The 23,177-nt window shown below is 42.3% G+C and overlaps 1 protein-coding gene across 1 annotated transcript in view; it reads right to left on the reverse strand.

Moving 5' to 3' along the window:
* Positions 1-23,177, reverse strand: part of AGBL1 (AGBL carboxypeptidase 1) — a 262,527-nt gene that overhangs the window by 222,423 nt on the left and 16,927 nt on the right. Inside the window, exons 6-7 of the mRNA XM_068410767.1 lie at positions 12,239-12,276; positions 1,637-1,845 (exon numbers count right to left, since the gene is read on the reverse strand). Coding sequence (XP_068266868.1) covers positions 1,637-1,845; positions 12,239-12,276 — 247 coding nt within the window. The remainder of the gene's footprint in view (positions 1-1,636; positions 1,846-12,238; positions 12,277-23,177) is intronic.

Below are 23,177 nucleotides of genomic sequence, written 5' to 3' on the forward strand. Positions count from 1 at the left end.
AGGCTAATCACCACAGCCAGCAGATTCCTAAAGGCACTAAAATACTGTCTCCACACACAAAGAGCCACTGCTTTCTCAAGCAGTAGTTGTTTGTCTCCATCTCTTTTCTCTCTTACTACAGCCTGCAGTTCCTCTCAGGAGAACAGATTTCAGGTCAGACTAAGGAAGAGCATGAGTGAGACCTCCTAGGGCTGCTAGACTCCTCCTGACACTTCATGTCTTAGAGAGAGACTAAGAAATAGTGAGGGAACATTGAGCTTTGAATTTATTAACCTCAGTTATTCCCCTTCTAAGATCTCTGCAGTAGCACACAATAGAAAAAAAAGCAAAATGGAAGCCCCTGAAGCTGTCATTTCCACTCCACTTCTAACCTTTGGAAGGATTAGCATTACCAGTGTTCACTGGAGTCTTAGTATGTCATTTCCTGTTTGTTCACCCAAGGAGACCCCGTGTATGCACTTTCCATGGGATTGCTCCCAGGCTGAGCTATCAGGAGCTGTTAGCTCAGAAAGCTGCATGGGCTGTAGAAGGCTATTGAGAGAGAACAAGCTGACATCTACCCTCAAGCAGCTGTTTCCAGCCACCCTATTCAAGTTTCTGCAGACCAGGGACTTCTCATTAACAGAGGCCATACTCCCTTGAAAGATCTGCTGATCCTGGCCACCTCAGGCCACCTGAAATAGTGGTCAATTCCTCACGAGGAAAATTAAATGAAAAAACTACCAATGCACTACTAGTAAGAAATATCTTTCAGTCACAGGAGAATTGTTCATGACAGCAATGGGAATGGTGAAAAAACAAATACACTGGATCACAAGGCAATGGATTTTCTGAAGGAGAAGGAGACAGACATTTTTCATTCTGTCTGTGATGGTGCTAGAATGAGATAATGCACTGACCAGTGAGAGTGACAATGGAAACACTCCTTGTGGAATCACATGGGTCAAGAACTGAAGGTTTCTCCATAAGTGACTTCTCCAAAGAAGGCTAAGGAATCAAGTTGGTGAGGGACTCGGAGGAAACTGTTACTGTTCTGTACCTGCCCTTTCTATACCTTACAGGGATGCCAGCCTCAGGACCATGTCATCTTTCTTGATGGACCCACATTAATGTTTCACAAGATCAAAGCTGAGCCTCCTGAAAAACAGTTGATGGATGTTTCTCTTTAGCAAAGGCCTGGCTAAATCACCACTTTTTTTTTTTTTTTTTTTTTTTTTTTTTTTTTTTTTTTGTGGGAAAAAATGATTGGGTGGAATTATCCATCTGGATATCTGAAAAGAAACATCTCATGAAACACCTAAGCAATGTGTCTGTGGAGACACTGCACTGTTCTTTGGGAGAGGAAGTCCAAGCAGACAGCAGGATCCACAGGGGAGGAGGAAAAAAAAAGCATGAGAAAGCCTGAACTACAATTCCAATGAAGCTCAGCAGGAATTAAAATCAGTTTTAAACTGAAACATTTCAGCTTTGCTGAAGTACTAACTGTGAAAAAGTCAATACTTTTTATTTTAACATTACCATTTTTTCATTTATGTTATATAAATTCAGGATAAAATTATGGAATTTCCTGCACTGTGAGGTAGAACCCAGTACTAACTACTAATCCATCTCACTTAACCACAAAAGCACCATTTACCTGCACACTTGTGAAGAGAATCTCCATACCCCGGGAACCAAGGAAAGTCTCCCTGCCCAGCTTGATGTTGGTGATGTGCTTTAGGCAGAGCAGGAGACCTCTACGAATATAAATGTAGTTGTTGGAGACATCATTGTGATGCCAGTCTTGATAGAGCCTCAGCAATCCACCCAGGTAGCCTCTGTTCACTGCCCGTCGGCTGTTAGACTCTGAAAACAAAGAGAAAAGGCTGAATTAAACTCTTTCCACTACTTACAGTTTTTGATAACCACGTGGCTACTCAGTGTTTGAACTCAGGTTTTAACATCTGCTCATTCTTGCTTACTGGTCTCAGTTAAAAAAAAGGGTTTGGTTTTGTTTTTTAACAATTTAGGATGTTGTTTGCTAAGCATGAGCTAGGCTCTTGGAATTGTACATGAAAAAAAATGAAGCAGTCTCTCTCCTATCTAAGTGGAAATGGTTGCTCCAGAACCCTCTGGATGAACCAAACCATGGGTGGGGAAAGGGCAGAGCCCATATCTCCTTCCAAGTGCTAATAAACTTAATTCCAATTGCAGCCATAAGAGTTCCTGAAACTAAAGAAGCTCCTGAGGAATGAGAAAAGCTAAAGAACAAGAAGATTAGTTGACAGCAGGTCATATACTCTTCATAGTGCTGTACTTCAGTCCTGAGAGAACACCTTGCCGAGATCAACAAATCCAGAAACCTTGTAGTTGTACAATCTTGTCACAGGCAGCAAAATTCTGTTTAACTTCTAAATGTACTTCCACACATACCTGTATTATGAAAGCCATGAATCAAATGATTCTAGAAACCCGCAGTATTTAAAAATTAACAAAACACCAACAAGAGCAACAGCAGTTGGGGCTTCTTTTCTGTTGCTTTCTGGTTCTGAGATTTTAAAGGTCACATTCAGGTCATGTTTAAAGGCTTTACTGCACAGACAAGAAAATAAAAAGATATATTTTTTTTTTAAAAAATAAGCTTTATAAAAATATAAAAGAAAAGCTGCGATGTTTCCTCAATCATGTAGCTCCAGGATATCAGACTAAAAGAAGATTATAAAACTTGTGATAAAATACAAATTCTGCTGAGTATTCCTTCACCCACTGTGTTCCTTGACCTGCCCCACAGGACAAACATGAAGCCATACCAGACTCTAGGCTCCCTCCCTTCAAACCAACCCTGCCTAAACATATTTTCCTGATGGGTCCTGACATTCTTGCTGTGACACACATTAGAAGCTCAGTAATCAACCAAGAGGCCAGGTAGCATATGCAAGACTAGAACTCAGCTCTCTGAATACCTATCAGCGTTTGCAGCTCACAACAGATAGCTCTTGGTATGGGTCCTCCATAGCTAGTAGGCTCCAATTCATTTCTAGTTCATTAAAGAAAATGCCAGAGCCTCTCACATCTGGAACATTAAAGTCATCAGTGGGGATTTGCAGGACAGGAGAAGCAGCTAGAGGTTAAGAGAGAGAACAGAAAGGGGTAAGATGCTGCATGAAGAAAATCAGTAACAAGGGAAGCCATGGAGAGAGTAACCAGGAAGCAGCTAGTAGGCAGCAAACCTCAGTCGCAGTGATGAAGTAGATGGAAGTATTGGAAAGGGGAAGGAAGTTGCCCGAGTCTGCTCTCTGCAGTACATTAATAAACTCTTAACTGGAGAAGGGATTGGAGGACAGCTCTGCTACCTGGTCTTGTCTTGCAATTTTTTCTATCATTGGCACCACAAGGCAGGCAGCAAACAGCACCCCCAGACCAGTTTGCCAACTCATTTTAATCCTGTTCTGCACCTTCACACCACCACGTTGGCATGCCTCCACCCTGACCTGCTGGTCCCACAGCTATTCCTACACATCTCTGCCCAGTCTCCAACACCTTGGCCTGCAGTCCTCTCTGGCACTTTATCATCTTGTTGTTAACCATCTCACACTAGCTCTGCCAGTACATCCTGTATTTCAGGGCTCAGTGGCCGTCAGCATGTAGAAGGTCACCCTTCTCCTTTGACCTTCACTCTGCATTCTTTTTTCTACTTGACTTTCTGCAAGAAAACTTTAATGACTTGAGAATCCCTTATCAATCCCAATTATTTTATTCATGATTTCCTGTTAATCCGCAACCAGCTGTCATGTTTACTAACCTGCAGGATGACTAACCCCTTAAATCAGTCAATCTTCCTTGAAGAATTACCCAGGAAGCTCTGTAAAAGTCAATGAGTATATAAAACATGACAAGAAGAAGAGAGGGAGTGTAAGGTAGGGACAATCTGGATCAGACTCAGAGCTTCTCTAAACTGTTCAGAGGCACATGAAATTTGACTAGATCTAGGGATTTATAGCCCCTAGCATTCAGTGCTTGAAGTCTAAAAGCTTTCTGTGGCAATGTCGATAGGACAAGGGAAATACTGGAAAGCACTGTAGGTAGAGCTGCTTGGGGAATTTATTTAAAGAAAAAAAAGAATTCTCATAAAACACGTTTGCAATGTTTTCCTCGCATCTTTCAAGGAAGACTTCCACATTTCGATCCCACCTCCGTAAGAACCAGAACACGCACCTCTCCTATGCCTCAGTTTTATTACTGGACAAAAAGAACAGAGAAAGCTGAGCAAAATAATTGCTACTTTTTCCCCCCTCATCACGTTTTCTGTAGTATTTATCACCTTTAAGATCAAAACAGTTGCTTTGAAAGGTGAAGCTAAGATAGTCTGTTCTGTGAGGAAGAGATGGAAGATGCAGGACTATAGTTCCCTCAGCACTTTGATCAGAAGCTGAGAATTACTTGCTGAAGGGGCAAAAACACATTCATTTTGTTTCTTCTGTTGGATTTCATTGATTCTTCTCTGCTCTTCCGTGCTATCTTTTTTTCTTCCATTTTTCTCAGTTGTATAGTCAATAAAGTAGCAAATAAATGAAGAAGAAAATATGCCAAGATCTCCAGAAGGCAGAATGCAAAAAGGAGGCCTCCCCACCTGTCTGTGTCTGTTGGTCTCTCCATCTAGGGATGCACCTGCATAGGTATTTATGTGTATTTTGGCACAAATACAGATGGTGGAAATGAATCATACAGGTACAAGCAGCACTGCACAGATTTTTAGGCAGCAAGAACCTAGTCCTCCTGAAGGGAGTATGCATGATCTGTGTGGTAAGTGGTAAAATGTCCTATGCCTTTTGACCCTTTTGCTGGTATTCTTTTGTTAGTCTCTTTCCTTCTCCCTGGATATGGCCAGTGGCCAGTAGAAACAGAAGTTCTCCTTCCATGCAGCTTTCAGAATTGCACAGGGATGGTGCTTCCTATTTTGATTCATGCTTGGTCTGTCTTCCTAAACTTATTCTGGCATCTCTGACAGGGGAGCACTGTCTTCATCGCCTTCCCCAAACCTGTCACTGGGCATACTATTTTCTTTGCAAGAGTTTCAATTCTCTCTGCCGAGGCTGGGATGCATGACAGGGGAATGCTCAATGTCTTCTTAGTTTCCCACACTTCTAGAACTGACCCTCCACTTCTGGCTCCCCGGCAAGTGCTGCCAGCCAATGAAAGTTTAAGCACTGCAGCACAGAGTATATGGCCTGAATCATCTATGCAGTTAGACAGAATTATTTGACGTGGATGCACGGCCAATGTGTGGAAGCATCAAATAGTTAAAGATGCATCTAAATTAGTAAGGGGATCACACTACAAAGAAATTCCCCAATTTTGACAGAATTCTCATTTTGTGTTGGGGGACAAGGACAGCCAGGGCTTCAGAGTCTAGTAGATAAAAGTCTCATGACTACCAGTGTCTCTGTGGACATTTCTGAAGGCCTCCTCGCATTTCAGCCACTTTGAAGTGTTTGCCAGGAACACAGGGACCACTGGAAAACATGCAGCATATTTAATCACAAAACTGAATTACAGTCATGTAATGATGAGCAATGCACTGCTTACCAGGCAGAACAAAGAGATATTTATCTTTCTATCTGCTTAAATCTCTTTGTTGATGCCACTCAGATGATTCATTATGCCAAGAACATACATTGCTACAGTTGGGAGATAAGAATGCTCTGCTAAGTTAACCCTATGTCCCTGAAAGGAGTGAAAGGAATATGAAAATCTCCAACTTCCCCACTCTGCTCTAGTGATTGCCTCTTGGGAATAAAAGTTGCAAGATATCTCCTAAAGCAAAGAGAAAAAAGCTATTGTATTCAGTCGTTGAGAGGCCATTTTTGCTAGAGATAAGCATGAGGATTCCCTATAGAAAATGTGAATTGTGCTCATGGAGAAACCTAGTCACCCATCAAGTTCTGGGATGAATTCAGACCCAGTGGGCTCTACAGTTCCAGTAAGAAGCTGGTATCACCTCAACTCTTTTTGGAAGACAGAAGACTACTCTAATTGTGCCCTGTAAATTTCACAGAGTCCAGGCATTTATTTTGGCATTTAAGATAGATGAACAACACTGGCACAAAGGTAGAGAACACAGGCAGGATTTGCTAGCAACTACAAGTGCCATGTTTTGCTCCTAGACCAGGAATCAGCCACAAGCTTAGCTTCAGTACGAAAACAGCTCCTTCTTTCTACTCCAAAAATATTTGTTTTAGTTCCAGGTGTTGGCCAATTCTGTGGCAGTCTTACAAACTGTATTATGACATGGTGATTCTTCTCTAATTTGCCTTTGTTACATTACTTATGCATAAAAATTAAGAAAGAGCAAGCCTACCCCTTCCAAAACTTTTGAACTAACCACAGAAGGAAACTGTGGGGAATTTTCAAAAAGGTTTCCTTTTTCTCCTTTATTTTTCAGTTTCATAGCATCTCCTGGTTGGAACACAAAAGAAAGCTGGAAATCCACAAAAAGTACTTTTTGCACTAAATTTCCAGCTTGATTTTTTTCTGACCAAAGCAGTTTCAAAGAGTTCAAATAAGGATGCTAGAATTTGGAAGACTTCCTCAAATTCAGCCACTGATTTTCTGAAGCCAGATCATCACTGGAAGCACAAACACTGCCCATGCCAAGACAAAGGCAGTAAGAAATCACTATTAAGGATGTCAACAGAGAATAGTGCAGCTCCTCGACACTTTGGTTCCATTATACCCACCCTGAGGAGCAAAACAGTGGGAAGCTGCCTTGCCCCAGGAGATGAAACCAACTTTTTTCTCCGGAGAATCGAGTTACTTTTGGTTTGGGATATGTCTATGAATGAAGAGCAGTCTTGGGGAAAGGAATATAAAGAAAATTTAAAAAATAATTTTTTCCCATTAAAGTAGCTCTTCTCAAAGGCATAAATATAAAAATATAGAATCAAGACTATTTGCATTCTGAAATTCAGGAAGAAAGGATAAACACACAACTTGTTTTAAAGGATTATGAAAGGAACTATTTGCAAAATTTGCCTCTGATCACAAAAGAGGCGAATATCGTACAAGTTTTGATGATAGATTTGGGGCCAGACTGATAATGGAGTTTGAATCCAGAGGTGGGTAATGAAGTCTTAAACTGATCACGAGAAATGGGTACCTGGAAAAATATTAGGCAAGTCACAAACATAGTGCTGTTGGCTACAGGAATTGACATGGTTTAACCATAAGGCAATACCAAAGACATGTGTCAGTGGATCTGTTGCAAAGCATTATGAATTCAGACATAGAGGGTTCAGGCTTTTCAGAAACCATACTGTGCTATGTGCTAGAACATCTCTTTCTGTTCCTTGCAGAGTTACTTGCCCCTCCTTTATGCTAGCATAAAAGGAGAAGGATGACACTGATTATTTTATCCCACCAGCCACAAGGCATAATCCTTATGCTTTGATGAAAAAAAAGCAGGTGAAAAGTTAAATAAAGGTTAGTTGACAGAAGATGAGGAGGAAAGAGCAGGAAATGAGAGATGAAAGGCTGGGGGGGGAAAAGGGAAGGCAAGAGGATAAAAACAACAAAAGGAAGAAGGAAAACATCTAGAAAGAGAGGGGAAAGGCCATTAGCAGTAACTGCTGTTAGCACACAGAATTGTCTTGATGAAATAAGCATGATCAGGGGGTCACCACAACCTGTCTTTTTAAACGGCTCATTACAATTTTACTAGACAAGCATTGCAACAAGGGCCCTGCCCATTTCCCTAGTCCTTTCCCTCAGTATCCACTGAGCAAAGGCTTCTGAGATCAGCTCTAGCTAATTTCCTTAAAGACATGCAAGCTGCTAATTCTGGGAAGTACAGATAGTCAGGAATAACAAATACAACCAAAATTAGATTAAAGTAACCTGCTGATAAACAAATTACTCACCAAAAATAAATATTGGACTAAGTGGTGTTGGGAGCGGGGATCCCTATAATAACATCGCCATCATGTGGCTCGAGGTGCGGAGAAGCAGCATCCACTCTGGGCCATCACATTGCCTTCAGCCTGCAAAGCCCTAGGTATGCACTTCTCTGCACTTGTGTATCAGGTATCCAGTTTTCTTCCACTCCCCGAAAACTGGGAGTGGTTTGCCTGTTTTATTTTGGGGGGTCACTTCACTAAAAGCTAAGAGTGACATAGAGGGCACCCCTCACCATCCACTGCTGCTCAGATAGGCTCCAGCTGGGGTATGCCCCCTCCACACCTGGGCCTCTTGCAGGCAAAGATCTTAGTGATGAGCTCCCCGAGCCTTAAGACAGAACTGGAGCAAGAAATGAAGACAGATGTACAGAGGAGAAGTAGAACAAAGCTAAAGGAGGCTGGAAACAGTAGCATATGTTCCCTGGGACAGAGAGAAGAGACTGTGAAGGATGCTGTGCCTCATCCCACTTCAGTTTACATATAGCTATTGGTACCTACCCCATCATCCCCACCCTGGGCTGTAATAAGCATCTAGAAATTGAAGAAAGGATAGACAGGTGTAACACTGGAAATCTTGACTGTAATATCCAAGATAAAAAACTCCTGATGCTTTTGTAGCACTTCAGCACCATTATAGATATTTACCAAGCAACATGTTTGGCGTGTATAATAATGTAGTTCAGGCAGAGGGAGTTAACAGCATGGTGGAGAGACAACAGATATTAAAAAACACAGGAAGGCAATGGAGGAAGGGCTTTTCACAAGCTGTTTGCTGTGTGCATGTGGGCATGGCAAGTGAAGAGCAGCAACTGGGAGAATAGCATGCAAAGATTGGTATAGTATTCTGGGATGCTTGGAAAGATATAAGAAGTCAGGAGTGATAATCTGGCTGATGGTCATGCAAGAAATCTTCTTTATAACAGTAATCCGAGCTTCCACTGGTAGAAAGATGCAGCACTGTCGTTAGAAGGACCTAAACTTCTATTCCTCCATTATTCACCATCTCTATGACTATCACTGGTTTCCACTATGTACAGTGGAACAGGACAGCCAATGTCACTCTCATCTTGCAGTGGGTTTCCAAGAATTTCTTCCCTGTTGTGGATGAAGCACAAGTTTGTAGTGTCCCATCACTTATTTCTTTGGACAGTCTTGTCCTTTCCCCTCTGAAACACAACAGCAACAATTTTCCCAGGTACAGCTGGAGTGGTAATTTTGTTCTTACACTGATGCCTTCTTTCCTGGCCCATCATGCTTCTTGCAGTGATACACATGTGAAGTGGGCATTTAGCATCAGCTTCTGTTAGGAAAGAGACAGAGTCCAAAAAGTTTCTAGCCAGCCCCTGGCTCTGCAGGTGGACAAAGTCTCAATTAGAGCTTAAGGAAGCCTGAGGAGCTGAAGATGGATGTTTCCAAATCCATCAGGGAGACACACTGCCATCTGCCTGCTCCCTTTAAAATGACTGTGTGTTTTCCCATTGCAGCTCCCTGACAAAAGTGAGATGGACACTTTCCCTTCAGCACAGCTCTGTGTATAACTATGACCTTCATGATCACTTTGGCCTGAAAAACTTAAGGATACAACAGCCCTACAGGGTGACCCTCAAGAATGGGTGTGTTCTTGTCCTGTTTTATAGCTTTCACCCCCAGCAAAACTGAATCTCACCGTTTCCCAGCAAGTGGGTTACTGCAAGTCTCCTACAAAGCTCACAATAATCAGTCCAGCTATTCAGTACTGTAGCATATTCCAGGATTCCTGCCTCCCATTTAGTTTGTATCCAATCTAAAACATGCTAAAGGGCTTCTGGGTGCTTTGCCGTGTACAGTTTTACCCCTTGTTTTCATAAGCAATTTTCCAGTGTTGTAGCATCCACCAGGTTTGATTTTTAACTTTCTAAGAACCCCTGCACCATTCAAAAGCACTAAGGTCATGGGCATAAATAAGTTAACTGTGACAAACAAAGCTGTCCTGATGCAATTATGAAAAAGAATTCAGCTATTTTCCAGCCATTGTAAATTTATGTCTGGAACAACCAGAGCTGCTTTGCACATCTCCTAACCCACACCTCCCAAAAGGCACAGCCTGCTCATTTGTGTGCAGCTACCAGAGCAGTCTACTCCAGAAGCCTGGAGCTTCTCATGCCCTGAGCCACAGGACAAGGAGAAAACTGAAAGACATTCTTGACCACTCTGCACCAGACTGCAGAAAACATCAGAAAACACAGTTTGAGCTGACTTGCTGGCTGTGGTGCTGTATTTGGTTGCACTGTATCAGCACTATTTCCAAAGTCCCATTTCCAGTGCCTTAAAAGAACATCAGCTGAAAATAGACCACGTGTTTTCCTAAAAATCACTTTTCCATGGAAGAGTAGCTAGCGTTGCTGCAACAATGTTGTTTGGTTGTGAATGATAGAGGAGAAAAGGACACTTAACAGCAAACTGGGAAGGGTGTCTCCAAACGAATAAATGTCTCTCCCAAACAATGCCTTTGTTTACAATGGTCAACAGTACAAATGAACATAAGAACCCTAATCTGTACATCACAGTGATCAACCAGAGTGACAATGTATGGACTGCTTTGCTCAATAGACTAAGTTCTCAGTGTAGTTCATTTTTTGTACCTTCTGTGAAAGCACCTGAAACAAACAGCCAGAGTGATCAGTGTCTTCTTCCAGTACTGGAAACCCTCTATACACTTCCTAAAGCACAAATAGCATAAAACAAAGAACCAACCAAGATGCCTAAACAACATAAGTTGGCCGAGAAGAATCACACAGGAAATTTCTAAGAGTAAATGGCTTTAAAAAAAACTTACCTCACGCCAGGAGAAAAAGGGCTGGGAGAATGTGGAGCTGAATCCAATCCTTTTAGATTCCCCAGATCATCCTCAGCTTCCCTCCCCAACTTTTACAACATGTGTTGACAGCTCCCCAGGACACTACCTTTTACAGCTTCTCTTGGTAATTAGTCCTCCACTTCTATATACTGTTCTCATCTCTAGACCCAGAACAAGCCTCCAGGTAGAAAACTTACCCTATAAATATCTTGGGACAACAGAATTTCACTTCCCATTCCTACTACTTACAATAAAACAGCAGTGCAGGAGAAAAGCTCAAGCTGCCAGAGGAGCTTTCAGCTCTTGCTCTAGTTTTCCAGCCTTCTCTGGAAATTTCTTTCTATTCTGAAGGCTAATTTTGCTTTTGTATTGCAAGCAGTTGTGGCATAGCCCCACAACCCCCATATTAAGATTTAATGCCCAAACCAGAAGGTGTTTCCTTGTTGCAATAACATGACCTTTAAATCTAGGCAGCAAGGTTAATACTGAGGCATTATTTCAGAATTCATCATTTGAGCTGATGCAACTCAGACACGATCCCATTGCAGCGTGCTCATTTAAGCATTGCTTCCAGGACTACAATTTTTCACAAATGCATTTATTCCTAATACTATGAAAAGGAGAAGGGGGAGGGGAAGAGAGAGAGAGGACAATATGCCATTGTGATTTATTGTAGAGTAGGTTGTCTGCAATAGTAGAATGCTCTTTCTTAATCAAAGCTTTATTAAAGTCTGATAATAAATGCTAAGTATTTTTTGGATAGGATAAAGGCAAAAAATGGTAGCACGTTCATTTCAGGAACAGTCATGCCAGCAGTGTGTGATTGAGAATCCATGTTAAGGTATTCAACACCCCCAGGCCAGTTAGTGCAAATGTTAAGCGTGGCTTGCCATAGCAGGGCTGTACCCCAGCAATCACTAGGTCTGAGCCCTGTCTGCATGTTATCAGACCTGACAAGCTTGCAAGGGAGAATAAGGTCATCTCTTTTAGACTACAGAAGTTGTCCAAGCCTTTGCCAAGAGCATCACTGTTACCAGGTAAGCACATAGTACAACAGCACCACAGGACAGACAGGTCCTGGCCCCATTCTCCAGTGATGCTGGAACAGAGCAGTAAGCATTGGTCACTGATTGGAGAAGTTCCAAATTTCTTCCATCATACCAAGCCCCAGGACAACCACTGTTCCCTAAATACTCTAAATAAGGGTCTAGGCTGGTTCCCTCAGCTGCTTACTCCCTGGGACCTAGAGCACCATCTCCCATAGAGCTGTGTGTCGTCCACAGAGCCATGGGGCTTCAAGAATCATAGGTACACATACAGGAAACTACTGCCCCTCTTTTCTAAGCAGTGCTCTTTGGGATTGAGGGAAGAGGGGATACCAAGAGAGAATGAGGTTCAACAGGATCATTCTGTCCAGCAGCACAGCACAGAAAGGGAAGTCAGAAAGAATATGAAGAAAGAAAAAGCTTACTTGATTTCAGCAAAGCTGCCAGAGCCTCAATGGCTGCCCTGGGGAAAGAAGAGATGGAGAAATAATGTCAATTTCTTCAATAATTTTCATAACCTTCATCTTCACCGTCTTCTGGGCCAGGCTTCCCAGATGGTCTAAATTGACAGCTTATGATGGACTTTGACAGAACTGCAATGTTTTACACCAGCAGAGGATCCAGTCTCTGCAGCTGACTCCGTTATTCTAAAAGACCATTAGCCCTCTAGCTTTAGTGTTACACTGATTTGTAGTGACCATTAAATTTAAAGTAACACCCACATATCCAAAGTAATGAAGCAAGTCTTTAAACTGCTGCCCCAGAGCTATTTCTTTGTATCAGAGACTCTCCACATGCCCACTCCAGACACCAGTGCTTCTATCTACAACAGTAGATGACAACTTGACATCCGTGTCTGTATTTCCAGCCAAATTCCACTCCCTTCTCCATTTTCCCAAAGCAAGCTTTGCCCCCATCCTCACTCCCACCAGCTTTAACAGAAAATAAAATTTAATTTCTTTTAATTACAACAATGTCTTGGCATTGCAGTGGCATGTAAATGTCCCCACTCAGGTCAAGACTTGCAAGAAAGATGCTAAAGCTGTGCAATAAGACCATTTGCCACATGGAGCTTAGAAAGTAAGGAAGTAGAGGGGAGAGATACACAGAGAGATTGCTGTTGACCTGCATCATTTCAATGTGCAGGTAAGCAATTCAACATGCCTGAGTCAACATTGCACTGGTTTGAATGGGAGCTGGTCACTAATATTTGTAGCTTGAAAAGTTGAAAAGAGACATCCTTGCTCCCCACCATCTGGAGGCAAGTTTCTTCCTCAAGTGATATAATCTCCATCCCACTAGTCCCACAGAAGATTTTCTTTTCCAGTCATGTTCTGCTGGAGCAAGAAGATCCATGTTCTAACTTGGCTTACTGCTGTGAAGTTTCAAGTGCCCACAGCTGATTAAATAAATACAGCTACAAAACTCTCCATGCCCAAAGATTCCTTAAAATATAATCTCTTTACAAACCAATCCCCAAATAAAATCGTATTAACTTCCATACTGAGCCAATTACCATCCTGCAGCAAGAAATAAACATTTTTTTTTTTTTGTCATCAAGCTGCTGTTCATTGTGTGTCCCTACAGCAGCTGAGACTAAGAAAGATTCAAGAGCTGGTTCTTGCTGATGTTGGGTCAACATCCCTATCTAATGTCATTCTTTTATAATGAATCAGTCAGAGTTCAACAACAGCATTACAAACTGCAAAAGAAACACACACAAATACAGACAGAAAAAGAAATCAGTAGCTAAAATTCTCACCAGTGGAAGCACAGTCGTGCTTTCATTGCTTCTTTAACTCCACCTAAACAGCAGTCATTCAGCTGGTGGGAGGAATACTGTTACCCACCAGCTATTCGGCATGCTCAGAAAAGGGATAGGCTGCGGCCACTGATCGCTCAGTCTTTCCCTGAGTTTAAAGTTTGGGACAAAGCAAACAGCTCTAAGCAAGTTAAAATTCCACCTAGAGCATCTCCCAAAGCTCACACTCAAGTATGTGTCTTGTAAAGGACACTACATTATATACCTACGTTTGCAGGTTAAAGGTGATATCTCAATCACATGCCAGAACAGCAGAGCAACAAAGGAAGAACCAGAGTGTTTCTGGCTCCAAGTAGAAGAGATCTAAGGATTTCCTATAGGCATCTGATTTATTCTGGGGATGCTTATGACCATTGCAAAGAGCTTCAGTAGAGCTATGCCATTGTCATAATGTCAACACAGCCAGCAAACCTCCCATCAACCAAACAACCAGCAAATCTGGATTCTCCAATACTTTTTTGGGGTCTGTAAACCACACTGCATACAGACAATCTAATTCATCCTCAGAAGACCTCAAACCTCCCAAACCATTTTCTTGGATAGTGTAATTTCTTATTCCTACTATCTTTGAGTCCCCATTCTTTGTAATTCCTCATCACACTTGCCCCAGAAGACCTAAACTCTTCCTGGCCATACTGTAGCTGATCCTTAAACAGCCTTAACCACCCCTGGTCACTTCTCTTCTCCAGGCTTGGAGGGAGCTGGTCTGCTCTGAGTTGAGGTGTAAGAGCTGCAAAACAGATAAAACAGGCTTAAGGCATAAAAAGGACTTACCAAGAGTAGATCAAGCCAGCCTAACTTGATGTCTTTGATAAGATAACTGATTTTTCTAGACAAGGGAAATGGGGTAGATCTAATTTGTCTGTACTTCAATAAAGTTTTTGATATGGTGCCACATGGAAATTATTAGCCACGCTGGAGAACATGGGGATTAGTGGAGGAATTGCAACACGGGCAAGGAACTGGTTAAAGAGGCAATGACAGGAGTTGTGCCAAAAGAGGAATTATTAGTCTGCAGGGAAGTTATGCGTGGAAGTCCTCAAGGATATTTTGAGACTGATCTCATTTTATCTTTTCGTTAATGACCTTGGCACAAAAAAGTCAGAGCCTACTAACAAAATCTGCTGACCGTGTGAAGTCAGGAGCTATTGCCAATAGCAGGGGGTTCAGAATATCTTTCAGGAGTAACAGGATGTTCTTGAGTTCTGAAGCAATAGAAATGTGATGAAATGTAATAGTCAAAGTGCAAGGGTACACATTTAGGGTTTAATAAGAATTGCTGTGATGAGCAGAGGCTTATAATTTGGAAATGAGTAGAAGGACACCCTAGATATATGAGCCCATTAGAGGATGAGGACAAGCATGACCCATGAGGGTGACAACCATGAAAGGACAGATCAGGTCTCAGGAAAGCCACTGCCAGTGGAGAAGGGAAAGAAAGAATGTTTTCATCCAAGACTTCACCTGAACACACCTGTGCAGTACTCACAAGGAACTGAGTAGAAAAGTGCTAAGGAAATCATTATGGTAACAGAGAGGTATCTCATGAGGAATCTTAAAGATCACAGTTTTGTCACCTTATCAAAATGATGGTTAAGAGGTGACTTGATTGTTCTCCATAGACACACTGGGTGGAGAAGTAAACACTGAGGATAACAGAGAGCTACTTAAGCTAAAGAACAAAGCTGGCACAAGGACAAATGGATATAAAATGGCCATGAATAAATTTCAACTAGAAATTAAAGAATGTTTTTTAAGCACTTGAAAATGAAGCTCTGAAACATCCTCTTGGCAGCAATGGGATGAACAACCTAACGACTTTGAAAAGGGAGGCTGAATTGCTTATAATGGGACTATAAGGCTCAGTTGCCAACGAGGAAAGGGTCTGAAAAAGTGACCCAGGAACAAATGTAGTCCTATATCCCTACATTTTAATCACAGATAAAATGGAAGTGAAATGAGAAACAGGTATTCTAAGTGCAAAGTTAATTAGCCAGGCCAGAAAATAGCCACTGCCCCAGCTTAGGCTGAAAGTCCAAATAGTCTAGTATCCTGCGGCCATCAGTGGCCAAGGGAAGAGTATAAGACCACAGCAAAAACAGTGCTAGAACTCCCAGAACAGACTCATCCAGCAATTTGCAGTCCAGAGATTTCATAAGCTAGCAATGGTGCCTTGGGAGGCTTTTTAGCTCTTAGTTGATTTTGCTTCCATATATTTGCCTAGGCACTTTTGAACTTATACAAACTCTTTGCATCCACAGTTATCCTGGGAAAGGAATTCACACCTGCACTGCATAAAGAGTTATCTACCTGCATTTGTTTTAAGCTTAGAGTTAAAATCAGGATTGTAATTTACACTTCAAGTCATCTGTCAGCAAGTATCCCCAGAATATTACCTATCTTTGAATTCAAACATAGAAAACACTCCATGGGAAACAAATAAAACAACAAGTCATAGAAGAGGATGCAGAATGGGCTTTCACCGAGAACAGCAGCAAGCTGATGGATGTGTCAATAGGCTTACAGCAAGCCAGACAACTGGTGTTTGTGATAATATCGGCACCTCCTAACACCATATGGCAAACCAACAACATCTTTTCTGGCATCAGAAGGTAGGAGATGAGTAAGCCTGGGACAGGAAGACAGAGAGAAAGGAGATAATAAATTGTGCATGAGAGCAAAGATTGAGGGGGAAATGGAAACAGGAGGAAAAGTTTAAGAGCACAAGAAAGATGACTTGATGAGCCATATGCTAGACCAGAGAATTTGATAGCGTGCCCCGTGTAGAATTCTGCATTTGTCTCAAGAAGGAATGGGAGGGGAAAAAAGAAATCATTAAGAGACCTGCCAAACCTGTCCAGATGCCTTCCTCTGATTTTCTGTTCTTTGTGGTAATATGTTAGTAAAATTTAAGCTGTTTTGTCAATCCCAGTGTATCTCAAAGGATGCTCATTTATATATTTAAAAAAAGTATAGAGTTGCCCTATCTTAAAAGGCATAATAATAAATGCTTCTCTGTAACCAGAAAACACTAAAAACTCCCTGTAGTAGCAGTTAAGACAGCCACTCTGAAGAATGGAAATCTTTGAAGTGTTTCCAAGTCAGCAGCTTGGATATCAGGGCAGGAGTACAACTAGCAGGCAGATAGACAAACACAACTTCCAGATCCTGTGCTTAGGAACTGGGAGCAACAACAAAGAAAAACTCCACTTCCCAAGCCACAGGACAATTGGATTAGCCAGTAAAACCAGGCTGCTAAGAAGCATAGACAAAGGAGTCTATGTCTAGGTCACCCTTTCAGATCTGAGCTGCTAGGACAGTGTTAGATGGAAATCACTGCAGAGAGAGGAGAGTGAAAGCCAGGATCTCTTAGGTTTTCTTCTCCACTCTGATCTTGGCTCACAGGTTGTAGTGCTGGGCAGCATGATGGACAATGCTGTACCTCTGTTTCTGTCTCTTGAATAAAGAATTTATCTCTGTTCCACCCCAGTATTAAAAAAAAAAAAAAAAAAAAAAAAAAAGACTCCTGACATTGAAAAAAAACCTCACTACAGAAGAGATGCGTGGTGGACTACATGAAAAGATTTTAAGATTCCTAAGACACATTGATGTTGGTACCCCCTGTTCAGGACTAACTTGGAACTGTGGACAGAGAACAGCAGAGAAGCCAAAGACCAAACAAAGAAATGATCCAAAAGGGTTCTGCAAATCAGCCCCCAAGTAATTGAACCAGCCTTCCTTCTCCTGTGAGATTGTACCTTTTACATGCTCAACCACAAGACATCCTCTTCAAATTATTGAATGAAAGCTAATGACTTGGTGCTTCATTAAATACCTCTTCAACTTGATGTCTGATCTAATTCCTAAAGGCAATCACACCCAGATAATAAAGACATAAAGCTCTGTTTTTACAGAAAAGTAAGAAAAGGTTCTGCCCCTGCCTGGCAACCCGCATTGCTTCAGCCCGTGCTCCCTCCTTTTGCCCTTCACCCTATTTCGCAGTGTACTCAACTTGTTGCTGTCATGTTTATTTATATCACAAGCCACATGGGGCAGGGACCATGCAATATATATGCGTACAGCATCAAGCACAATGGGAACCCTGACTGAGGGCTCAAGGTATTACAGTTTACAGGCTTAGAGCCCCCAAGCTTCCATAGCCCCTGTCTCAGGCAGGAATTAAGTGCCCTTGAGTGTACATATCGTCTGGCTGCATTTTGCCTCCAACCCCTGGGACTCGTACTTAACTACTGGAGTTTACACAGTCACAGAGCAACTCACTCAAAAGACAATTTCACGTTTGACAACTTAGAGACATTTAGAAACAACATGTAGGCACCACGGCAATAGGTGCTTTATAAATCCTACCAGAAGGTAGATCTCATCTGAGACAGATGCCTTGACTAGTCATTTCCCTTGTGGCCCAGAAATACAGATCTTCAATATGCAGGCACTTGCACAGTGATTTGTTTTGTTTTAAAGGCTTAAAACCAGCAGCTTCACAAGTCTTGGAAATATGGGTCGGCAAATCTGCTTATGCTGCTGGCGTTTTCACAGCACTACTGGTCTAGGACTTACGTAAAAACACACATCATCACGTCCACTTTAATTCCAGCTTGTTAGCTAGGCATTAAAACTCATGCTAAAGGCAAAGGCTGCTCACAGTCTGCAATGTCCCACACACTGCCAACGGGTGGAGTTTGGAGATCCAGCTGTTGTGCACAGATGTGTTTTTGGTGTAATGCTGAAGGAAAGGGAATAAAAGTCACATGCTCCTTTTCTAATGGTTACTCCAATCCCAGTGACCAGCTTTTTTTTTTTCCCCCTGAAAAAGCACACACTGTCTTTAACACAAATATACATCTTCTATGGAACCTATTCTCTGTGATGCAATTCATTTTGCCAAATAGAATTAGTGAGAAAGTTAAAAAAATGTACAGAAATTAAATGCACGCTGAACAGTATTTCCTCGCCACCTTTAAAGATTTCTATAGATATTAACTGTTAGAGGAGAGTTGTGAGGGGGAAAAAAAAAAGTGTGCACAGGTACCAAAGTCAATGCTAATAGCCAACAAGACTTAACAGGAAAAGGAGTGATTATTCCCTGCTTTTTAACCCTACAACAGATCCAGGAATGAATTTTCTCCTTTCTTGCATTTTGGTGAGCTGAAGTCAATCTGTTCTCCAAGGGATGTGCTGCCAGTCATAGATAGGTTATAGCTGTGATGCAGAAGCCCCAGCGTGAGGACCTCTCTTGCTCTCATAGCATATCTCAGTTCCCAGGTTCAGCTCAAAGCTTTCACTGTAGCATCTTCCAAACACCTCTGCCTGCCCTGGAGCCTGTTAGGTTAAATCAGTGAAAAGGTGTAGCCTTCCAGCCTCTTTCATCTCTGCCTCCCAGAAAGAAGAGTCACTTCAGGGTTATCCTCCAGGCATCCTTACAAGTATCCTTCTCTCCCTCGTGTACAAGTACAGAAGGAAACACAGCTGTATCCTAAAAATTCAACCTATTCTTTACAGCTCTAAATTAAATTAACTCTAAAGTAGTAACAAAGGAGAACAAGGTACAGGAAATACACTTAAATCCTTGCCAAACAAATGCCCATGCATTTCTTACAGCATGGTGCAGAGCTGGCACTGCTTCCTCAGGCAGAAGCTGTACCTCAGAAGATTTCCCATTCCTGTCAACTCCCTCTCTAGGGTCAGATGTCACCAATATGGCTGAGGCAGGCTCTGACAGCTTGTCATTCACGTCAAGATGATGAGGCTGGAAGGATCACAATCAGACAGGATTCTTAACAGATTCATTACCCAGGCAGTTTCAGGCTGACAGTGCAAGAATCCAGCTTTCCCACCCAAGGGACACACGTGGAGGGACTGAGAAAGGGGCTTGATGCTATCCTTGATTGATTAAGAGGAGTGGTGGGAATACTCATTGAGGCCGCACCTGCTAACAAGCACCAGCACAGCCCTACAAAACATCTCGTACACAATTAAAGCATGTCAGTGCGTGGGGTTAAATCCCCCTCCTTTCCCCAGACAGCTATCTTCCAATCCCAATTCAGCTACCAGTGAGAAAGAGCCCAGCGGTCTGTTGGCTCACTCCTTAGTTGTCAGCTCATTCGGAACTTATCAGCTTCCCATGACTGGCAGCTTTTGCTCTGGAGACCCCAGGGACCGATGTGCACATTGTGCTCATGGCAAGGTAGATGCTCAGTGCACAGGGGCAAGACCCAGCCCCAGTCTGCTCTATTCTGGGTTGTTCTGCCTTCAACTTTTCTGAACGCTGTGTACACCCAGAGTAAGGGCAGGGAGACGGACACAATCCACGTACCTGGTGAAACCCTGCTTGCTGTGTAATGAAGCCAAAGGGCACTGCTTGCTGATGTACACAGGAACCCTAGGCTGAAATCTCAGCAGGACAGCTGTGACTTCTGTCCTCATTAAGAGAAAGGGAATTGCAGGTGCTTGGCCATTGGGGAGTCTCTCAAAGTGAACTATAAAAGAGAAGGTAGAGCCTAGGGGTACCCAGGACTTTATGATGGCAAAAAGTGAGCCTGCACTCACACTATATTGCCTGCAAACATCTGGCAGATTTTTATTTTATGGATACTATCAATTGCTGGCAGGGAGATATCCAAGGGCAGCTTGTGTTGCCAACAGTCCAGGTAGTGAGGTATCTAGAATGTCATTTCTTGTGCCCAGAGCTATTTGAGAGCACAAAAAGGAGGCTGGTTTCAAAGTAATCAAGGTTAAGAGGTATAGTTCTCCCTGACTACTGGTTAGTACAAACCATCTCTAAGGCAGCAGTAATCTCAGGGTACATCTTTAAAAAGCACTTTGTAATGAAAGGTGCTCTTGAGCAGCAGTGTTTGAACTAGCAGCCTTTACTGCTTGTAACCGGGCTGCTGCAATGGATGGGAAAACTCAGTTTTTGTTTCAGCCATTCCTGCAGTTTCACTGCTTAGGATTTGGAAGTTTTGTTTGGGGTTTTTGTTTGTTTAGTCTTTTCAACCAAAAAACCAAACATCTTTCAGGGAAACTAATTTTAAAAATGTGTACAATTTAAGAGACTTGAAAAGAACATGAAATATGAAGCTGAAGGACTGAAAACACACCATCTTCCCTGAACTCTACCAAGACACAAGGTTGAAATGCATGGCAGCCTTTTCTTTAAGCAAAAGTCGTATGCCTCAGAATAAAAGGAGGAATGACTGATATTGAACACAGGATGAAAAACTGTGTTTGTTCCTTTTAATCTAATGGCACTGTTTCCATATGACAAGGCTCTAGAAAGAGATCCATCAGTTTGAGTTTATATAGCGCTTCACTTTCCCCTCTGGTCCTATTCAGATGAAGCACATTCATAAAGTTCAGCCAAAGGAAACTTAAAGCTTAAAACCTCTAGGGAAGAGTGCTGGCTTGTGGAGTTTCTTTGAATATGCCAGAGCAAGAAGGCCTTTCATGCAAGCATAGCTACCAGAATCATCCTCCCTGTGCTGCATGACAAGATGTAACTTGGGTGGTTGCAAACTGGCAATAAAGTCATAACATAACCCTATAGCCCTACTCAGTTCTGCCTGTTGGCGAACATCCAGTTGCAGTCTGCCTGTAGTACTAAGGTTTGAATGTGTGAGTAACTGTTTACACATCAGCTTCAGCACTGACAGCACAGTGTTACATCCACATCTGCAGTAGGGAGCAAGCAGAAAAAGTTATCGATGTCAATTCATCTTCTTGCATGCAAGACTTTTCCTTTATCAGTTTCCATGTGCTTCCCAAGTTTCTATATATTGCTCCTACCTAAATCCCAAAGGATGGTGGGTCAAAGTTAGAACCGCCTGAAAATCTCACATGCAGGTGGAATTTCAACAAAATATATAGAAGAAAATATGCAGAAGCTGTCACCAATTTTCTCCTGTTTTCCAACTACCCCCACTTTTCATCTCTTCAGATGATTGTGTTCCCTCCAACACACACTTAGCCCTTCAGCACTGGGTTTACTGTGAATTGGGCACTTTACACTTTGATGGTCCTAACTGATGCTGCTGAATATGAACATGCTTGGAAATACTGGGGTATATGTTTGTAAGCCATGTGTGTACACAATACCAAGCTTAATTGGTACTATTAAATCAGTCTCAAATTGAGAACAATGCATAAACACTAAGTAACATTTTCTTACAGATTCACATTAGGCATCTTGACCTGAATTTAAAAGGCATCTAAACATGCAGCTAGCACTCAGCAGGATTTTTCAAAGCCCCATGTATACTAAGATCAGAACTACCTTTTAACTGTATCAATTAGGCCTGTAATCTGCCCAGCGTCTTTCTGTTATGCTTACATTCCCTTTCATCTTCATGTCTAAATATCTCATCTAAATATCTCTGAAAATCCGGACATTCATTCAGAAAACTCAGTGCTCACTGACCCAAGTCCCTTCTGTCAACACCAATAGCCAGTTTATAAGAATTTTTTCCATCTGTCTTGTATGCAAAAGAAATTCCAATTTTACCTACTGTGTGTTGTTGAAAGGACTGCAAAACACATGTAGAACAGTGCTAGAAACATATAGTACTGACCAACTTTCCTGCAGGTGAGTACAGCAAGCATGAAGTCTTTGGGAAAACAGATGTAGCAATTGCAGAGCAGGGAGGAAAGCTTAAATTTGCCTGGGATTTTCAGTAAAGGTTTAGCAGAAAAAAAAAGCCATCCTCCTATTCAACTCCTCTTGCCATTCTGTGGTTTCTGTCTCACTTGACAGGTGGGAAGGGGAAATGGGGATGCTGCTGTGTTGCGTAGTATACACACAGAGACACATCTTTGCAGGAAAAAGAGACGAGGTGTGGAAAACAAGCAGCTTTCACACTGCCCTGTAGCATCTTTCTGGACATTAAGATCTCCAAGCTGTGATAGGAAAGGCAGAAGAGTCATCTGAGGACACGCGATCAGGTTCAAGCTAAATAGGATAGATGTTGCATATGAGGTTGCATCTTCTGCAGAAGCTGCCTGTGCCAGCAGGCTGAGCTACCATCACAAAAGGCCACAGCCTCAAACAGCAGCAGATGCACCAGCACTCCCACACCTGCTGTGAATTTGTCCTTGTCCTGTCCTCATCTCTGCAGCTCAGAAGCAGAACATCTTACTGCAGGGAAGGCAACCTACAGGTTGCAGGTCAGAGATGAGGCTCTCTGCCACCACAGTACCTCAAGATATTGAGCATTTCAAAGAGCAACAGTGGGCTGTATAAGATGGCAATGGGAATGGCAAAGGTAGGGGTCCTGAGAAAGAAAGAGAAGTATGTTTAATTTAGTAGTATGCCCAAGAGTCAGAGAAATAGTATTCTCTGTTCGATCACCTATGTTGTTTTCCATATAGCACTTTGCCCAACTGGTGACTGAGATTCAACACACGGGATGCATTAAGGCTTTGGGAGGATGAGCAGGAAGATTGTACTACCAGGGGCAGCCAAAGCACAGCCTCAGGCTTCATCCCCACATCTACATGCAAGGAGATTGGAGAGCAGGCAGTATGCACTA

The sequence above is a fragment of the Nyctibius grandis genome, chromosome 11 (assembly GCF_013368605.1).
Source record: "Nyctibius grandis isolate bNycGra1 chromosome 11, bNycGra1.pri, whole genome shotgun sequence".
Lineage (NCBI taxonomy): Eukaryota > Metazoa > Chordata > Aves > Nyctibiiformes > Nyctibiidae > Nyctibius > Nyctibius grandis.